The 15,283-nt window shown below is 47.9% G+C and overlaps 1 protein-coding gene across 1 annotated transcript in view; it reads left to right on the forward strand.

Annotated features, from left to right (window-relative positions):
• SFMBT2 (Scm like with four mbt domains 2) overlaps positions 1-13,104 on the forward strand; it is a 65,829-nt gene extending 52,725 nt beyond the window's left edge. Inside the window, exons 14-19 of the mRNA XM_056846616.1 lie at positions 3,239-3,348; positions 6,762-6,937; positions 7,443-7,621; positions 9,322-9,588; positions 11,077-11,202; positions 12,961-13,104. Of these exons, the coding sequence (XP_056702594.1) occupies positions 3,239-3,348; positions 6,762-6,937; positions 7,443-7,621; positions 9,322-9,588; positions 11,077-11,202; positions 12,961-13,101 (999 nt within the window). The 3' untranslated portion in view covers positions 13,102-13,104. The remainder of the gene's footprint in view (positions 1-3,238; positions 3,349-6,761; positions 6,938-7,442; positions 7,622-9,321; positions 9,589-11,076; positions 11,203-12,960) is intronic.
• Positions 13,105-15,283: the final 2,179 nt, after the last annotated feature.

Genomic DNA, 15,283 nt, shown 5'->3' on the forward strand with positions numbered 1-15,283 from the left:
AGTGCTGAGCTAGGAGCAGGAGAAAAGTTCACAACACAGGTCATTTATGCATGGTCGCTGTAGCCTCCTTTATTGCCCGTTTCAGCCAGGATCAAAGTAACCCGGGTTGGGGGAAACTGCATGCATTGGTTAAAATGATCAGGGATGAAACTGTGTGCAAAGGGAGGCATGAATACAGAAAAGCAGTCTCCCAAGTTCAAATCAAGTCCCTCCCCTTTAAATGCTGCTCTGTAATTGGCTGACTTCACAGTACTCACCCTGAGAAGATTCCCTTCCCCCTAGACCCAACTGCTGCATAAAAAAGCATTTTATGAACAAAAAATGGAGCAATCTGAAAGGGGGGGGGAGAGAGAAATCCAAGCCTCTTTTTTAAAAAAGCCTTTCTTTTGCTCAGAAAGAGCTCCGAGGTAGCAGGAAGCACTTGAATCCCTGCCTCTTTACACACTGCTTCGTGATTGGCTGTGAGAGAAGCCAGTCTTCTGTGCTTCCCCTGTGTGGCTATATGCATGCTGCCTTGAAGAGGGGTTTGGAAAAGGGTGGGGCGAAGCTCAACCCGAGAAAGTTGTACCCTCGCTCAGTGATTCCGGAAAGAGCCAGGAGGAATGGTTTAATTCGGGCCACAAGAGGAATGGGAAAAGTCGGGTTCATTTTGCATTGAAACAGGGTTGAGCCGACAAGGAATGAGATAGCGTGCGTTCAGAAAAAATTGATCCTGGCTGAAACAGGGAATAAAGGAGGCTACAGCAACCATGCGCAAATGACCCGTGTTGTGAACTTTTCTCCTGCTCCTAGCTCAGCACTTTAGCATGAAACCGAAAATTCAGAAGGTTGTTCCCGGAACTGTTGGTAAAGAGCTCACACCAATAGCTGTGTGCAGTTGTCTGTGTTTCCTCTCTGCTGTGAACATTGGCCAGGGTTGGGGACACATCAGTGTTAGATGTACGGAACACACACCACTGATTCCATCCCATCTTCCAAAGCCCTTTTGGAAATGTTCCCAGTTTCTCTCTACCCGGTTGGTCTCAAGTTTAACAAAACTGTGTTCCACTAAATGGGAATTCCAGTGGAGGTGTTAAACCCAATTAGATCTCCTTCTCCAGAGAATCCAAAGAGGGCGAGGGATTGGGGGTTTTTTTTATTCCTTTTCCTGCACGGTGTTTAACTGTGTGTGAAATTGTGAGAGGATGTCTTTGTGAGGAGAACATGGCTAAGGTGATAATGGACTCCCACGGGAGTCCAATGGCTTGAAGAAATAAGAGCCGGTGATATTGCCTCTTTGTTTTTCACCTTGATGAAGAAACAACCGTATTCTCAGAGCCCGCTTCTCAGATATGTGTCAAGATTAGTACAGGCCATATGGACAAACAAGCCAGTCAAGGGGGGGGGGGGGAAAGCTATATAATAGAGGAGGAAGAGAAACTTGGGAATTCCATACCTCAGACAGCATCATCAGAACAATATGATGACATCGGGCTATCAGTTATGTCTTGGTTTTTGGGTTCCCAGTAAAATCCTCCTTTTCTAGCTTATGTCTGGAAAGTGAGGGAATACTAGTGGTTAATGGGACATTGGGGCTACAATCAGCTGTCCTGACAAGCCTTTGTTGGTTTTGAGAGGGTAGCCATGTTGGTCTGCAGTAGAAGAGCAAGATTTTGAGTCCATTAGCACCTTATTTGATGAAGGTATCTGATGAAGGGGCTGTGGCTCAGTAGTAGAGCACCTGCTGGGCATGCCGAAGGTCCCAGGTTCAATCCCCAGCATCTCCAGTTAAAGGGACTAGTTGAGTAGGTTATGTGAAAAACCTCTGCCTGAGACCCTGGAGAGCCTCTGCCAGTCTGAGTAGACAATACTGGCCTTGAAGGACCAAGGGTCTGATTCAGTAGAAGGCAGCTTCATGTAGATATTCATGTATGTAACTGGTGGCCCAGTAGAATAATAGAATCATTGAGTTGGAGGGACTATCAGGATCATCTAGTCCAAACCCCTTACACAATGCAGGAAATTCAATGCAGTAGGAAGAGTGGTCATGGCTCAGCGGTAGAGCATCTGCTTGGCATGCAGAAGGTCCCAGGTTCAATCCCCAGCATCTCCAGTTAAAGGGACTAGGCATGTAGGTGATGTCAAAGTCCTCCGCCTGAGACCCTGGAGAGCCGGTCTGAGTAGACAGTACTGACTTTGTTGGACCAAGGGTCTGATTCAGTATCAGGCAGTTTCATGCGTTCATGTGAAGGGAGCTTTGACTCTCGAAAGTTTACACCCTGGCAATCTTGTCCATCTTTAAGGTGCCACCAGACTCAGATCTTGCTCCTCTGTTAGTTTGTGACAATTGTTTGCCATGCGCGTGGGATTGGAGACGTCCTAGTTCCAACCCTTCTGGCGTATGCACCAATTGGTTCATGGCATCCTTGCAACCAGTGATAAGGCCCTGAAGTCATTTGCTTATTTATTTATTAGATTTTCTAGTCACCGCTCACCCAGGGGGGGTCTCGCAGCGACTTACAACACTTAAAAAACCATCGTAATAGATACGTTGAAAAGCAATAAAACCAAATATTGCATATAAAATACTAAAATATATGACTCGGCACCATGCTACTATCAAACCAAGCCAGAGCCTCTGGTTAGCCATCAAAGGACAACCTGATCAGTTCAGCCTTGCGGAAATTAAGAAAGTCCTGCGTGGCATGGGTGTCATCAGAGAGTGGATTTCACAGGCTAGGGACCCTGACTGATAAAGCCCTTCACCTGGTACCAACTAATGAAACCAGCGTGGTGTAGTGTAAGAGTGGTGGTTTGGAATGGTGGACTCTGATCTGGAGAACCGGGCTTGATTCCCCACTCCTCCACAGGAGTGGCGGAGGCTAATCTGGTCAACTGGATTTGTTTCCCCACTCCTACGCACGAGTCCAGCTGGGTGACCTTGGGCAAGTCACAGCTCTGTTAGAGCTGTCTCAGCCCCACCTACCTCACAGGGTGTCTGCTGTGGGGAGGGGAAGGGAAGGTGATTGTAAGCCGGTTTGAGTCTCCCTTAAGTGGTAGAGAAAGTCGGCATATAAAAACCAACTCTGCTTGTTCTTCCTGGGGTAATTTGCTGGGACGTCATTGATTGAGCTGCCAAGGAAAGATCTCATCGGCAGCGGTCCTTTTATTGTTCCAGAATGCAGCCCGGAGCACCCCACGGATTCGAACACCAACCCGCCCAAACAAGCACCATTTTTCTTTTGCCATCTTCCCACAGGTCCTCAGTATGGTGATCAACTCGGCTTACAAACCCGGGAGTGTTTTGCGGGAGCTGCAGCTGGTGGAAGATCCCCAGTGGAACGTTCAGGAGGAGACGCTCAAAGCCAAGTAAGGGCTTCTTTGTTCAAGGGCTCACGAACACACAGAGAGCTGCCCTGTATTGAAGCAGACAGTTGGGTCATTCGAACGCAGTACTGTCGTCTCAGACTGGTGGAGGAGAAACTGTCCAGGGGCCAGCCACATTAGGAAGCTGAAGCGAGCCGCAAGAGAAATATACTTGCCATGCACTTAACTAGCAAGTTAGTTGCCGAGTAAGGTGAAGAAGGAATATTTTTTAACCCATATTAATGCTTTGCTGGAACATACTTACGTTAAAAAAAAAACAGTTTAGTGTGGGACAGACAACAGTGGGATTCTCAAAAGGTTTGAAGAAAATGTCTTAAGGTTCTTGAAAGAGGGAGTGAACGGTGTTCTCTGGCTTTCATTTGGTACAATGTTGACTTGTTCACCAGTAGTTGGACAAGGTGGAGCCAACATGGCGTAGTGGTTAAGGGTGGTGGTTTGGAGCAGTGGACTCTGATCTGGTGGACTGGATTTGTTTCCCCACTCCTACACACGAAGCCAGCTGGGTGACCTTGGGCTAGTCACACTGAGCTGTGGCTCAGTGGTAGTATCTTCCTGGCATGCAGAAAGTCCCAGGTTCAATCCCCTGCATCTCCAGGTAGACGGTGATGTAAAAGACCCCTGCCTGAGACCCTGGAGAGCATCTGCCAGTCTGAGTACTCAATACTGACTTTGATGGACCAAAGGTCTGATTCAGTATAAGGCAACTTCATGTGTTAGGGGAGGTTCTGTGGCTCAGTGGAGGAGCATCTGAGGTCCCAGGTTCAATCCCCGGCATCTCCAGTAAAAAGGATTAAGTAGCAGATGACGTGAAAGACCTCTGCCTGAAACCTCAGAGAGCTGCTGCCAGTCTGAGTGGGCAGTGCTCACTTTGATGGACCAAGGGTCTGATTGCCTTGAAACCCCTACTGGGTCACATGAACACATGAAGCTGCCTTATACTGAATCAAACCCTTGGTTCATCAAAGTCAGTATTATCTACTCAGGCCGGCAGCGGCTCTCCAGGGTCTCAGGCGGAGGTCTTTCACATCACCTACTTGCCTAGTCCCTTTAACTGGAGATGCCGGGGAATTCAACCTGGGACCTTCTGCGTGCCAAGCAGATGCTCTGCCACTGAGCCACGTCCCCTCCCCATAAGTCAGTAGCAACTTGACAGCACTTTCCACCACTGAGACTTGTGCTGTGTACAGAATTTTAAAAGGTCAGATTATGAACTCCATTCAAAAGCCAGACTTCCTCCATATTCTTGGATATCTAAGCTGTTTTTTTTCCCTTCAAAGTTCCCTTATGTGGGTCATTACTCTGGCGATCTTTGATCTCCATTCCCTTTAGCCTCGCTTGTAATACGTTTAATTGGAAAAGCAAAATCCATTTCAGCCGAGGATTCTTTAATGCTTCAATTGACACGGAGCCCAGTGAACCCTTAAGTCTTAACAGTGCTCCCAGCTAATAGGCCTGATGTCTTTTATTACTTCAAGATCGCTAACAAAATGAAAGGCTTTTTTGGAACGACAATTATGCTATTAATAACGTGAATATCTGAGCTGACGACATTCAGTTCCGTGGTCTTTTATTTTTATCGGGCATCTACCCAGGCAGCTTGTGGAAAATTGCAAAGTTGGGGGGGCTTTCCGGCTGTGTTCTGGAAAATCCTAAGATTCTTTGAAGGGCTTACCCAGGGATCGTAATGAGAACCAATAACGGCAGAGAAGCACATGCAAGCAAACTTGCTTGCTATTGAGGTGTCTGTTGTGGGGCGGGGAAGGGAACGAGTTTTTATGCCTCTTTGAGACTCCTTACAGGTAGACAAATCGGGGTATAAACACCAACTCTACTTCAGCGTGCTGTAGTGGTTAAGAGCTGCTGTTTTGAGCGGTGGACTCTGATCTGGAGAACCAGATTTGATTCCCCACTCCTCCACATAAGTGGCGGGGGCTAATCTGGTGAACTGGGTTTGTTTCCCCACTCCTACACACGAAGCCAGCTGGCTGACCTTGGGCTAGTTAGTCACAGCTCTCTCAGCCACGCCTACCTCACAGGGTGTCTGTTGTGTGGAGGGGAAGGGAAGGTGATTGTAAGCTGGTGTATGGGTGTGTGTGTGTTAAGTGCTGTCAAGTCGCCTCCGACTCATGGCGACCCCATGAATGAAAGTCCTCCAAAATGTCCTATCTTTGACAGCCTTGCTCACATCTTGCAAATTGAAGGCTGTGGCTTCCTTTATTGAGTCAATCCATCTCTTGTTGGGTCTTTCTCTTTTCCTGCTGCCCTCAACTTTTCCTAGCATGACTCTCTTTTCCAGTGACTCTTGTCATCTCATGACGTGACCAAAATACGATAGCCTCAGTTTAGTCATTTTAGCTTCTAGGATCAGTTCAGGCTTGATTTGATCTATAACCCACTGATTTGTTTTTTTGGCAGTCCAGGGAATCCGTAACACTCTCCTCCAACACACATTTCAAAGGAATCTATTTTCTTCCTATCAGCTTTCTTCACTGTCCAGCTTTCACACCCATACATAGTAATAGGGAATACGATGGCATCAATTAATTTAGTCTTGGTGGCCAGTGACACATACTTACACTTCAAAATCTTTTCTAGCTCCTTCATGGCTGCCCTTCCCAGTCTCAATCTCCTTCTGATTTCTTGGCTGCAGTCATCCTTTTGGTTGATGGTGGAGCCAAGGCATAGAAAGTCTTGAACAATTTCAATTTCCTCATTGTCAAACTTAAAGTTGTGTAATTTTCCTGTAGTCATTACTTTTGTTTTCTTGACGTTAAGCTGTAGTCCTGCTTTGGCACTTTCTCTTTTAACTTTCAGCAGTAGTCGTTTCAAATCTTCACTATTTTCTGCCAATAATGTAGTCATCAGCATATCTCAAATTATTAATGTTCCTCCCTCCAATTTTCACTCCACCTTCATCTAAATCTAATCCAGCTTTCCTAATTATATGGGGGGGAGGAGGAGGAGGAACTGGTTTGAGTCCCCCTTAAGTGGTCGAGAAAGTCAGCATATAAAAACCAACTACTACTACTCCTTCTTCCCCCCAGCCCAGATTGAGACTGGGGGAATGGCTGGATCGTAGGCCAGATAAGAGATCTCAAGGGGCCCGATCCCGCCCCCGGGCAACATGTTTGACACCTCTGGTGTGCACAGTAACTTAGACAGCACACATGAATATGCCTCATTGACACAATCCTTCCCCATTAAAAATATGGGGGAAACATGTTCTTTGGCTGTACACATGCATAGATGTATGCGCTTGGTGTCACAATAGGAGGCAAGAGTGCCCAGCATCAACAAACCCCGGTTCTCCTTTTCCCAAGAGGAGTACATTTTTTTAAAAATCTACCGAGTTCTTGACTGAGTAATGCTGACCAGGTTGCAACTTGCCGCGACAGGTACCGAGGGAAAACCTACAGGGCGACAGTCAAAATAGTCCGCACATCCGACCAAGTCCTGGATTTCTGCCGGAGGGTTTGCAGCAAGCTGGAATGCTGTCCGAATTTATTCAGCCCTGTGCCGGTGACTGAAGCCTGCCCGGAAAACTGCTCCGTCCACACGAAAACGAAATACAGTGAGTACAAGTGGGAACTAAGCACAGACATCTGCTCTGTATGATTGTGTTCAGGTGAGGGTGAGACGGCTACGCTTGTGCCCTGCTTCTGCTCTACCCACGTCAGTTTCAGCATGTATAATATTGTCTGTAGCGGGCTCTCGTCTCCTCCGATCAGCAGTTTAGCACTATAGCGCTGAGAAGCTATAGAGCTGCGCTCTCATTGTCTGAGGCTACTTGGGTGGGAAACCCACAAGATGGCTTTCTCTGTCACGGCCCCAAAATTATGGAATTCCCACCCCAGGAAGATCCCCCCTCTCTTCTGCCAGCAGATGAAGACTTTATCTGTTTCACCTGGTGCTCCATCTCTGATTGTTCTTCCCATGTATGTGTGTTTAATTGTTGTCTTTAGTTATTTTCATATAATGTATTTCATAGAATCATAGGGTTGGAAGGGGCCGCCAGGGTCATCTAGTCCAGCCCCCATGCACAATGCAGGAAATTCACAACGACGTTTTTATTCCAGCTTATTATTACGGGAAGAGGAGGAAAGTTGTTAAGCCTCCAGTCGGCGACACCCACAGCTATAGCTTGGACAGGAAACACAACAAGCCACCGAGGCGCGGGAAGAGGCGGAAACCCATCTTAGCACAAAAGAAAAGGCAGCTGTCTGGGACGGATCTGAACACAGCTGGATCAGCAGAGGTGAAGTGTGGATTTTGGATCTCTCTTGTCGAACCTTCCAGAACAGGGCTGTTCCTTTGAAAAACCATAGTGGTTCGAAAATAATTGCTAAAGCAGAGGTCTCCACTTTGGTGCCCATAGGCACTGTGGCACCTGTCGACAGTTTCCTAGGTGGAGTCAGGTGGGGCTCATGCCCAGCAGAGCTTCCAATTGGTCACTGGGAATCTGATTGTCAAAATAACATTGTTTCGGTGGCAGTGTTGGTTTTATTTTCTCTCACATCCTTCTTTTTCACAGCAGTTTTAAAATTACTCCTCTTGTCCCAGGGGATTGTGTGTGTGTGTGTCTTCCTCCCACAGTATTTATTTATTTTGTTTTATTCGATTTCTATCCTGCCCTCAATCCCCAGCCAAAGCCAGGCTCAGGGAAGGTAACAACAAAATTAACAACATACATATAATAAAACCATTAAAATACATTACATCTACATTAGAAGAAGAAAAAGAGTTGGTTTTTATATGCCGACTTTCTCTACCACTTAAGGGAAACTCAAACCAGCTTACAATCAGCTTCCCTTCCCCTCCCCACAACAGACACCCTGTGAGGTAGATAGGGCTGAGAGAGGTGTGACTAGCCCAAGATCACTCAGCTGGCTTCGTTTGTGGGAGTGGGGAAACAAATCCAGTTCACCAGATCAGCCTCCGCCGCTCATGTGGAGGGAGTGGGGAACCAAACCCGGTCCTCCAGATCAGACTCCACCGCTCCAAAACTCCGCTCTTAACCACTACACCACGCTGGCTCAAAAAATATCAACAAGTTAATCAGTACAACACATATAAAAAGATGGTGTTCGTTCAGAGCACACCAGATACTGAGAAGACTGATGGAGCAGTCAGTAGTTGTAGTTCCAGGAAATTGGGGGGGGGGCATAGGGAGGCCAGCACAGATAACAAACCGCAGCTGCCCTCAGTTGTAGGCCTGGTGGAACAACTCCGTGTTGAAGGCCCTGTAGAAGGGTTAGGGTTGCTATGCGGAGGCAGGCCATCTCTGCTCATCTCTTGCCTTAAAAACCACAAGCCGACCACAACATGATGGCACTTTCTACCACCGATAGCCAATGATAGCTGTAACTTCCATAAGTCTAGGGAATTACTGTCCACCCTGACCTGGATGGACCAGGCTAGCTCCATCTCATCATATCTCAGAAGCTAAGCAGGGTTGGCCCTGTTTAGTACTTGGATGAAAGACCACCAAGGAAGTCCAGGGTCGCTACGCAGAGGCAAGCAATGGCAAACCACCTGTCTGTCCTTTGGATTTACCTGGATGGGCCAGGCTAGCCTGATCTTGTCAGATCTCAGAAGCTAAGCAGGGTCAGTCCTGGTTGGGAGACCACCAAGGAATTCTGGGGTTGCTACACAGAGGCAGGCAATGGCAAACCACCTCTGTTTGTCTCTTGCCTTGAAAACCCTACGGGGTCATCATAAGCTGCCGGTGACTTGACATCGCGGGGAGAGCAAGGCAACCTCTGACGGTCGGGAAAGGCATGCATCATCAAAAGGAAGCCCCAGAGCAGTTGGCGGGATGACTGCGAGGGAAACAGCCCAGCATAAAAGGCCTGTGTGGTGGAATAGTGGACCACTGGTCTGTTCCAGCAGGCTCTTCTTATGTTCTTAATGTACTTTGTTCACCGTGGTTCACCTTTGCTGTGGGCCTCGTTCCAGGAGAGTGACGAAGAAGAACCAGAGGGCCTGGAAGACGAGGCGTGGAGCGAAGAGACCAGCCCAGAGATGCACGACGATCAGACGGACCTCTCTTCAGCAGAGGTGCCTCCAGCCAGGCCCACAAGCGCCATGAACTTGCGAAGCAGCGCCGAGTTGGGCCGAGCCGCTCGCACTGAGAGGGGAAGGCAGGCTCGGAAAGCTCTCTCTCTCTTATGCGCCAAAGGGGCGAAGCGGGCTCGGATAAAGCAAGTAAGGGCCTCCACGTCTGTCTGTATTTTTTCATGTGATCCTCATTGGGTCTGCAAGAAGGCGGTCTTGTTGTCCGTTCCCCGTGGCCGCCTTTGCAAGTGCCAAAACAGCTGTGGGGCGGCCATTTTAGCACTTGAAAGGGCACAAGAGGGGGGATGTGAGCACCTCAGTCCCCCATTCTGTGGGTCTGATCAGGATCAGGCCTTCACAGGATTTTTAAATAAATTTAGTATGGCAGCGGTGTACTTGTGCTGGCCACAAGGATACCATCTTGTTTCATTTGGCCCTGGAACAGGGCACGCCCGGGTTCACCTCTGTTCAGCTTTGAAACCATAAGAACATAAGAAAGGCCCTGCTGGATTAGATTAAGGCCCATCAAGTCCAGCAGTCAACCAGGTGCCTCCAGGAAGCTCACAAACAAGACGACTGCAGCAGCACCATGCCGCCTGTGTTCCACAGCACCTAAGACAGGGGTGGGGAACGTCCGGCCCGTGGGCCATTTACGGCCCGCAACATCATTGGCTGCGGCCCGCAGGACTCTCCCGCGGAAGCTGCAGCCATTGCTGCCGCAGGGCCACCCCTTTGTGTTGGGGGAAAACCCGCGGAGGCTCCTTCCCGCTTGCACCCGGCTGGTCGTGTATGGGGGGGGGGCGTGGAAGAAGCTTCGGAGGCTCCTTCCCGCTCGCGCCCAGCTGCTCCTGCAGCCGGGTGCATCCTTGTGTATGGGGGTGGGGGTGGAAGAAGCCGCAGAGGCTTCTACCCATTGTTCTTGCGTGTGTGTGAGTGTGTGCGGGGGAGAAGCCGGGGAGGTTTGCATGGGAAGGGAGCCAGGAACCCCTTCCTTTCTTTTTCTCTCTCTTTCTTTCTTTCCCTCTATTTCTTTCCTTCCTTCTTTCCCTCCCTCCCCTTTCTTCTCTGCATAGTTTCTCCTAGGGTTGCCAACCTCCACGTGGTGGCTGGTGACCTGGCAACCCTAGCCTCTCCCCTCTCCCCACCCCAGGAGATCTACACCTGGTATGGCCCCGAATGATATTACAAATACTCAAATGGCCCTTGGCCCCTGACCTAAGATAATAGGCATACTCCTCTGATCCTGGAAAGAATAGGGATGCATCATGACTAGTAGCCATTTTGACTAGTAGCCATGGAGAGCCCTCTCCTCCATGAACATGTCCACTCCCCTCTTAAAGCCTTCCAAGTTGGCAGCCGTCACCACATCCTGGGGCAGGGAGTTCCACAATTTAACTATGCATTGTATGAAGAAATATTTCCTTTCATCTGTTTTGAATCTCTCACCGTTCAGTTTCAGCAGATTAATGCTTTAGGTGAACGAGGGTCCATCATTCTCGTTCTCTCTCTCTCAGTTTAGCCTACCTGACAGGGCTGTTATGAGGATAAAAGGAGACAGGGAAAATCGTGTACGCTGTCCTGAGCTCCGTGGAGGGAAGACAGGGTTTTTAAAAGCCATAAATATATTTTAAAACTTCATTTTTGCCCTCCTAGGAGATTAAGCAAGAACCCGAAGAGAAACTCATCCTGGAGAGCAACCCACTGGAGTGGACGGTGACAGATGTCGTGAGGTTCATCAGGCTGACAGACTGTGCGCCACTTGCCAAAATATTTCAGGAACAGGTAGGCTGGTTTATTTTCATGCCTTTTCTGAGTCTGACGTGATTTAACCTAGAATCTAAGGCAATTGAGAAGGAGGTTCCTGGTTGAAATCCCACTTCTGCCACAATAGCTCCAGGCTTTCAGCAAGCTACATTTCCCCTTCGGCAAAATGGGAAATAGTAAATGAGGCCTACCTTACAGAGCTGTTATCAAGATTTCAAGAAGAGAGTCAGTATGGCGTAGTGGTTGGAATACTGGACTAGGTCAAGATGACCTTGGGAGAATCATTTTCTCTCAGCCCATCCCAGAGGTGTCAAACATAAGGCCCCTGGGCCAGATCTGGCCCCATGAGAGAGCTCTAATCTGGCCTGGGGGCCAGCCAAAGCAGCCACCCCTCCCTCTTAGGGACCTACCTCTCCACCCACATACTGTAAAGACTCTCAACGGCCATAATGAACTCCACGCTGAGAGCCAGGGTGGTGTAGTGGTTAAGAATGATGGTTTGGAGCGGTGGACGCTGATCTGGAGAACCAGGTTTGATTCCCCACTCCTCCACATGAGCAGCAGAGGCTAATCTGGTGGACTGGATTTCTTTCCCCAATCCTACACAGGAAGCCAGCTGGGTGTCCTTGGGCTAGTCACCGTTCTCTCAGCCTCACCTACCTCACAGGGTGTCTGTTGTGAGGAGGGGAAGGGAAGGTGATTGTAAGCCGGTTTGATTCTTCCTTAACTGGTAGAGAAAAGTCGGCATATAAAAACCAACTCTTCTTCTTCTATCCCGTCCCTTACCTTCTCTTTGAAGAAAATACTAGGATCCTGAAGGAAAAAACCTCCCGCTCTCTATGAATGGGGAGAGCACATTATTTCCCCTGGGTTGTCAGCTCTGGGTTGCAAAAAACATGGAGATTTTGGGGGTGGAGATTGAGGAGGGGCAAGACTTAAAAGATGCAGAACGCCACAGAGTCCACCTTCCAAAGTGGCCATTTTCTCCAGGGGAACTGATCTCCGTCGCCTGAAAATCAGTTGTAATTCCAGATCTCCAGCCACCATCCAGAGGTCAGCATGTAAAGAGGGGAGTGGGACCTGAACATAAGTCAGTAGAAACCAATACCACTATACAAACATGAGTCTATTTTATATAGATCATTAATGAATGTATATAAAATAGACTCATATTTGCATAGTGGTATTCTATTGATTTATGTTCAGGTACCACTCCCCTCTTTGTATATTGACCTCCAAGTGATGGCTAGAGATCTCCATTACACTTGAGCTTTTATACAATTATTATAACTTAAATACACAAGCTTTTGACAAGGAAAAATAATCGTGAAACCTTGTCAAAAGCTTATGCATTTATTGTATAATAATTGTATAAAAGCTCAAAGCTTATATATACGTAATGGAGTTTATCATTAATGACTGTTTGCATAGTGGTATTGGTTACCACCTGGAGGTTGGCCACCCTCATTGTCACCCTTCCTCTACAGCAGCCATTCCTGCCTCAGACAAATCTCTCAGCTCTGGGTTGCACAATATGTGGAGCTTGAAGAGGGGCAAGACTTAAATGAGGCATCATGCCATAGAGTCCACCTTCCAAAGCGGCCATTTTCTCCAGGAGAACTGATCTCTGTCACCTGGAGATCAGTTGTAATCCCAGGAGATCTCCAGCCACCGCCTGGAGGTCGGCCGCCCTAGTTGTCGCCCTTCCTCTACAACAGCCATTCCCGCCTCAGACAAATCTCTAGTGTCTTGCTGCTCTTTCCGTCTCTTCTGCAGGATATCGACGGCCAAGCTCTCCTCCTGCTGACCCTTCCGACGGTCCAGGAGTGCATGGACCTGAAGCTTGGCCCAGCCATCAAGTTGTGCCACCAGATCGAGCGGGTCAAGCTTGCTTTCTACGCCCAGTACGCCAACTGATGCCTCCGCTCTGCGCTCTGCCTTCCATTTCCTTCACCTCTTAAGATGGCACCAGGGTTGCCAACCTCCAGGTGTGGGGCCTGGAGATCTCCCAGAATTACAACTGATCTCCGGAGGACAGAGATGAACACATGAACACCTGGAGCTGCCTTATGATTGTTAGTAGTAGCAGTAGCTTCAAGAGACAGCCTCTGGAATGTTCTGCAATCAGCGTCCTGTGACTCTGGTTTTTACCAAGACAGAAACCCCATTACAACTGGCGAGTGGTTTGAAAGCAAAGCTAGAAACAAAATATTGCAGGAGTCTTACGTTTTACAGGATATGGGGAAATAATTATTAATTCTTCTGTACAAGATTGTATTCGGTATGTGTGCATATATATATGTATATGATTTCATGTAAATAATGGACAAAAAATCTATATTCAGAGTTATATTTTAATTTTTATTCAAAAAAAAGAAGAAAAGAAACAGCCCTCTTTTTACTTGAATAATTGTAAGCCAGGTTGTTAATAAAGTCATATGAAAGCTTTTGTTTCTGGCTTTAATACATTTCCGGTTTACATCCTTTTGACCTAAAAGCAGCTTTTAAGAAGACATTAGACAATTTCATCAAGGGTTATTGGCCACGAGAACCAAACACAGTCCCCGTATTCACAAACCTCTGAGGACTTGCTGAGGACGAACAGAAGAGCTGTCGTTCATCTTCTGTTTTTGAAGACATGAAGCTGCCATATACTAAATCAGACTTTCCAAGAACTGATTAGCAACATTCACACCCCAGTGACCTGCCCCAAAACTGAGCTCTACAGATAATAAACAGTCCACAAGTGAAGGCGGTCATATAGAGGAGGGTGCCGAGTTGTTTTCTGTTGCCCCAGAAGGTCGGACCAGAACCAACGGGTTGAAGTTAAATCAAAAGAGTTTCCGTCAAGACATTAGGAAGAATTGTCTAGCACTTGGAGCGGTTCCTCAGTGGAACAGGCTTCCTCAGGAGGTGGTGAGCTCTACTTCCCCAGAAATTTTTAAGCAGAGGCTAGATGGCCATCTGTCAGCAATGCTGATTCTATGACCTTAAGCTGATGATGACAGGGAGGGCATCTTGGCCATCTTCTGGGCATGGAGTAGAGGTCACTGGGGGTATGTGGGGGAGATTTCCTGCATTGTGCAGGGGGTTGGACTAGATGACCCCGGTGGTCCCTTCCAATTCTATGATTCTAGAACGTGGGATCATCTTCTGAAGCTGGAGGGTGAGAGATTCAAAACAGACAAAAGGAAGTATTTCTTCACACAACGCATTATCAAATTGTGGAGCTCCCTGCCTGTAAGGTCTGAGTTCACCTGTTGAATCCCAATCACCAAACGTCCAGACGGTATTCTAAGAGGCTGGTTTATTTGGGAAGTGTAAGGTGAGTAGCAGGAACTTACAGGGGAAGGTACGAGGACTCTACTGGGGGGGAATACCGACAGGTTGGAACATATATAGAAAACCAAAAGCACAGTTGGTTACCAAGCCGAGCCTGGTTCCCATGGTAGATTACAGTTATCACACAAACGGAGAGAAAGCAGACATAAACTTCTGAGAAACAGAACCTTGAAGGCCAGCTGCCTGGAGCTCACACTGCCCCAGGAGGTGATGATGGCTCCCAACTTGGAAAGTTTTAAGAGGGGAGTTCATGTTCATGGAGGAGAGGGCTATCCATGGCAACTAGTCAAGATGAATACTAGTTATGAGATGCACACCTTTCTCTCCAGGATCAGAGGAACATGCCTATTATATTAGTTGCTGTGGAACACAGGCAGGACAATGCTGCTGAAGTTGACTTGTTTGGGGGCTTCCTAGAGGCATCTGGTTGGCCACTGTATGAACAGACTGCTGGACTTGATGATGGGCCTTGGTCTGATCCAGCAGGGCCTTTCTTATGTTCTTGTTTCATTCTGCTGGTAATGGTCACAGGTTATGAGTATAAAATGGCCAGTCACAGAAGGTCTTCTCAGGCCCCGCCCTTGCCTCTAAAACAATGCCAGGTGTTGCTCATATGACATCTATCCCTACAGTCATAATAAATCAGAACCTTGATTTTGAGCAAAAATTAAGCAGGCATGCCCAGGATTTATGCATGGCTGTTTCCTCGCGGTCACCCCGCCGACTACTTGGGGGCTTTGCTTTGGTTATGCATGCC

The sequence above is a fragment of the Euleptes europaea genome, chromosome 3, assembly GCF_029931775.1.
Source record: "Euleptes europaea isolate rEulEur1 chromosome 3, rEulEur1.hap1, whole genome shotgun sequence".
Taxonomy (NCBI): Eukaryota; Metazoa; Chordata; class Lepidosauria; order Squamata; family Sphaerodactylidae; genus Euleptes; species Euleptes europaea.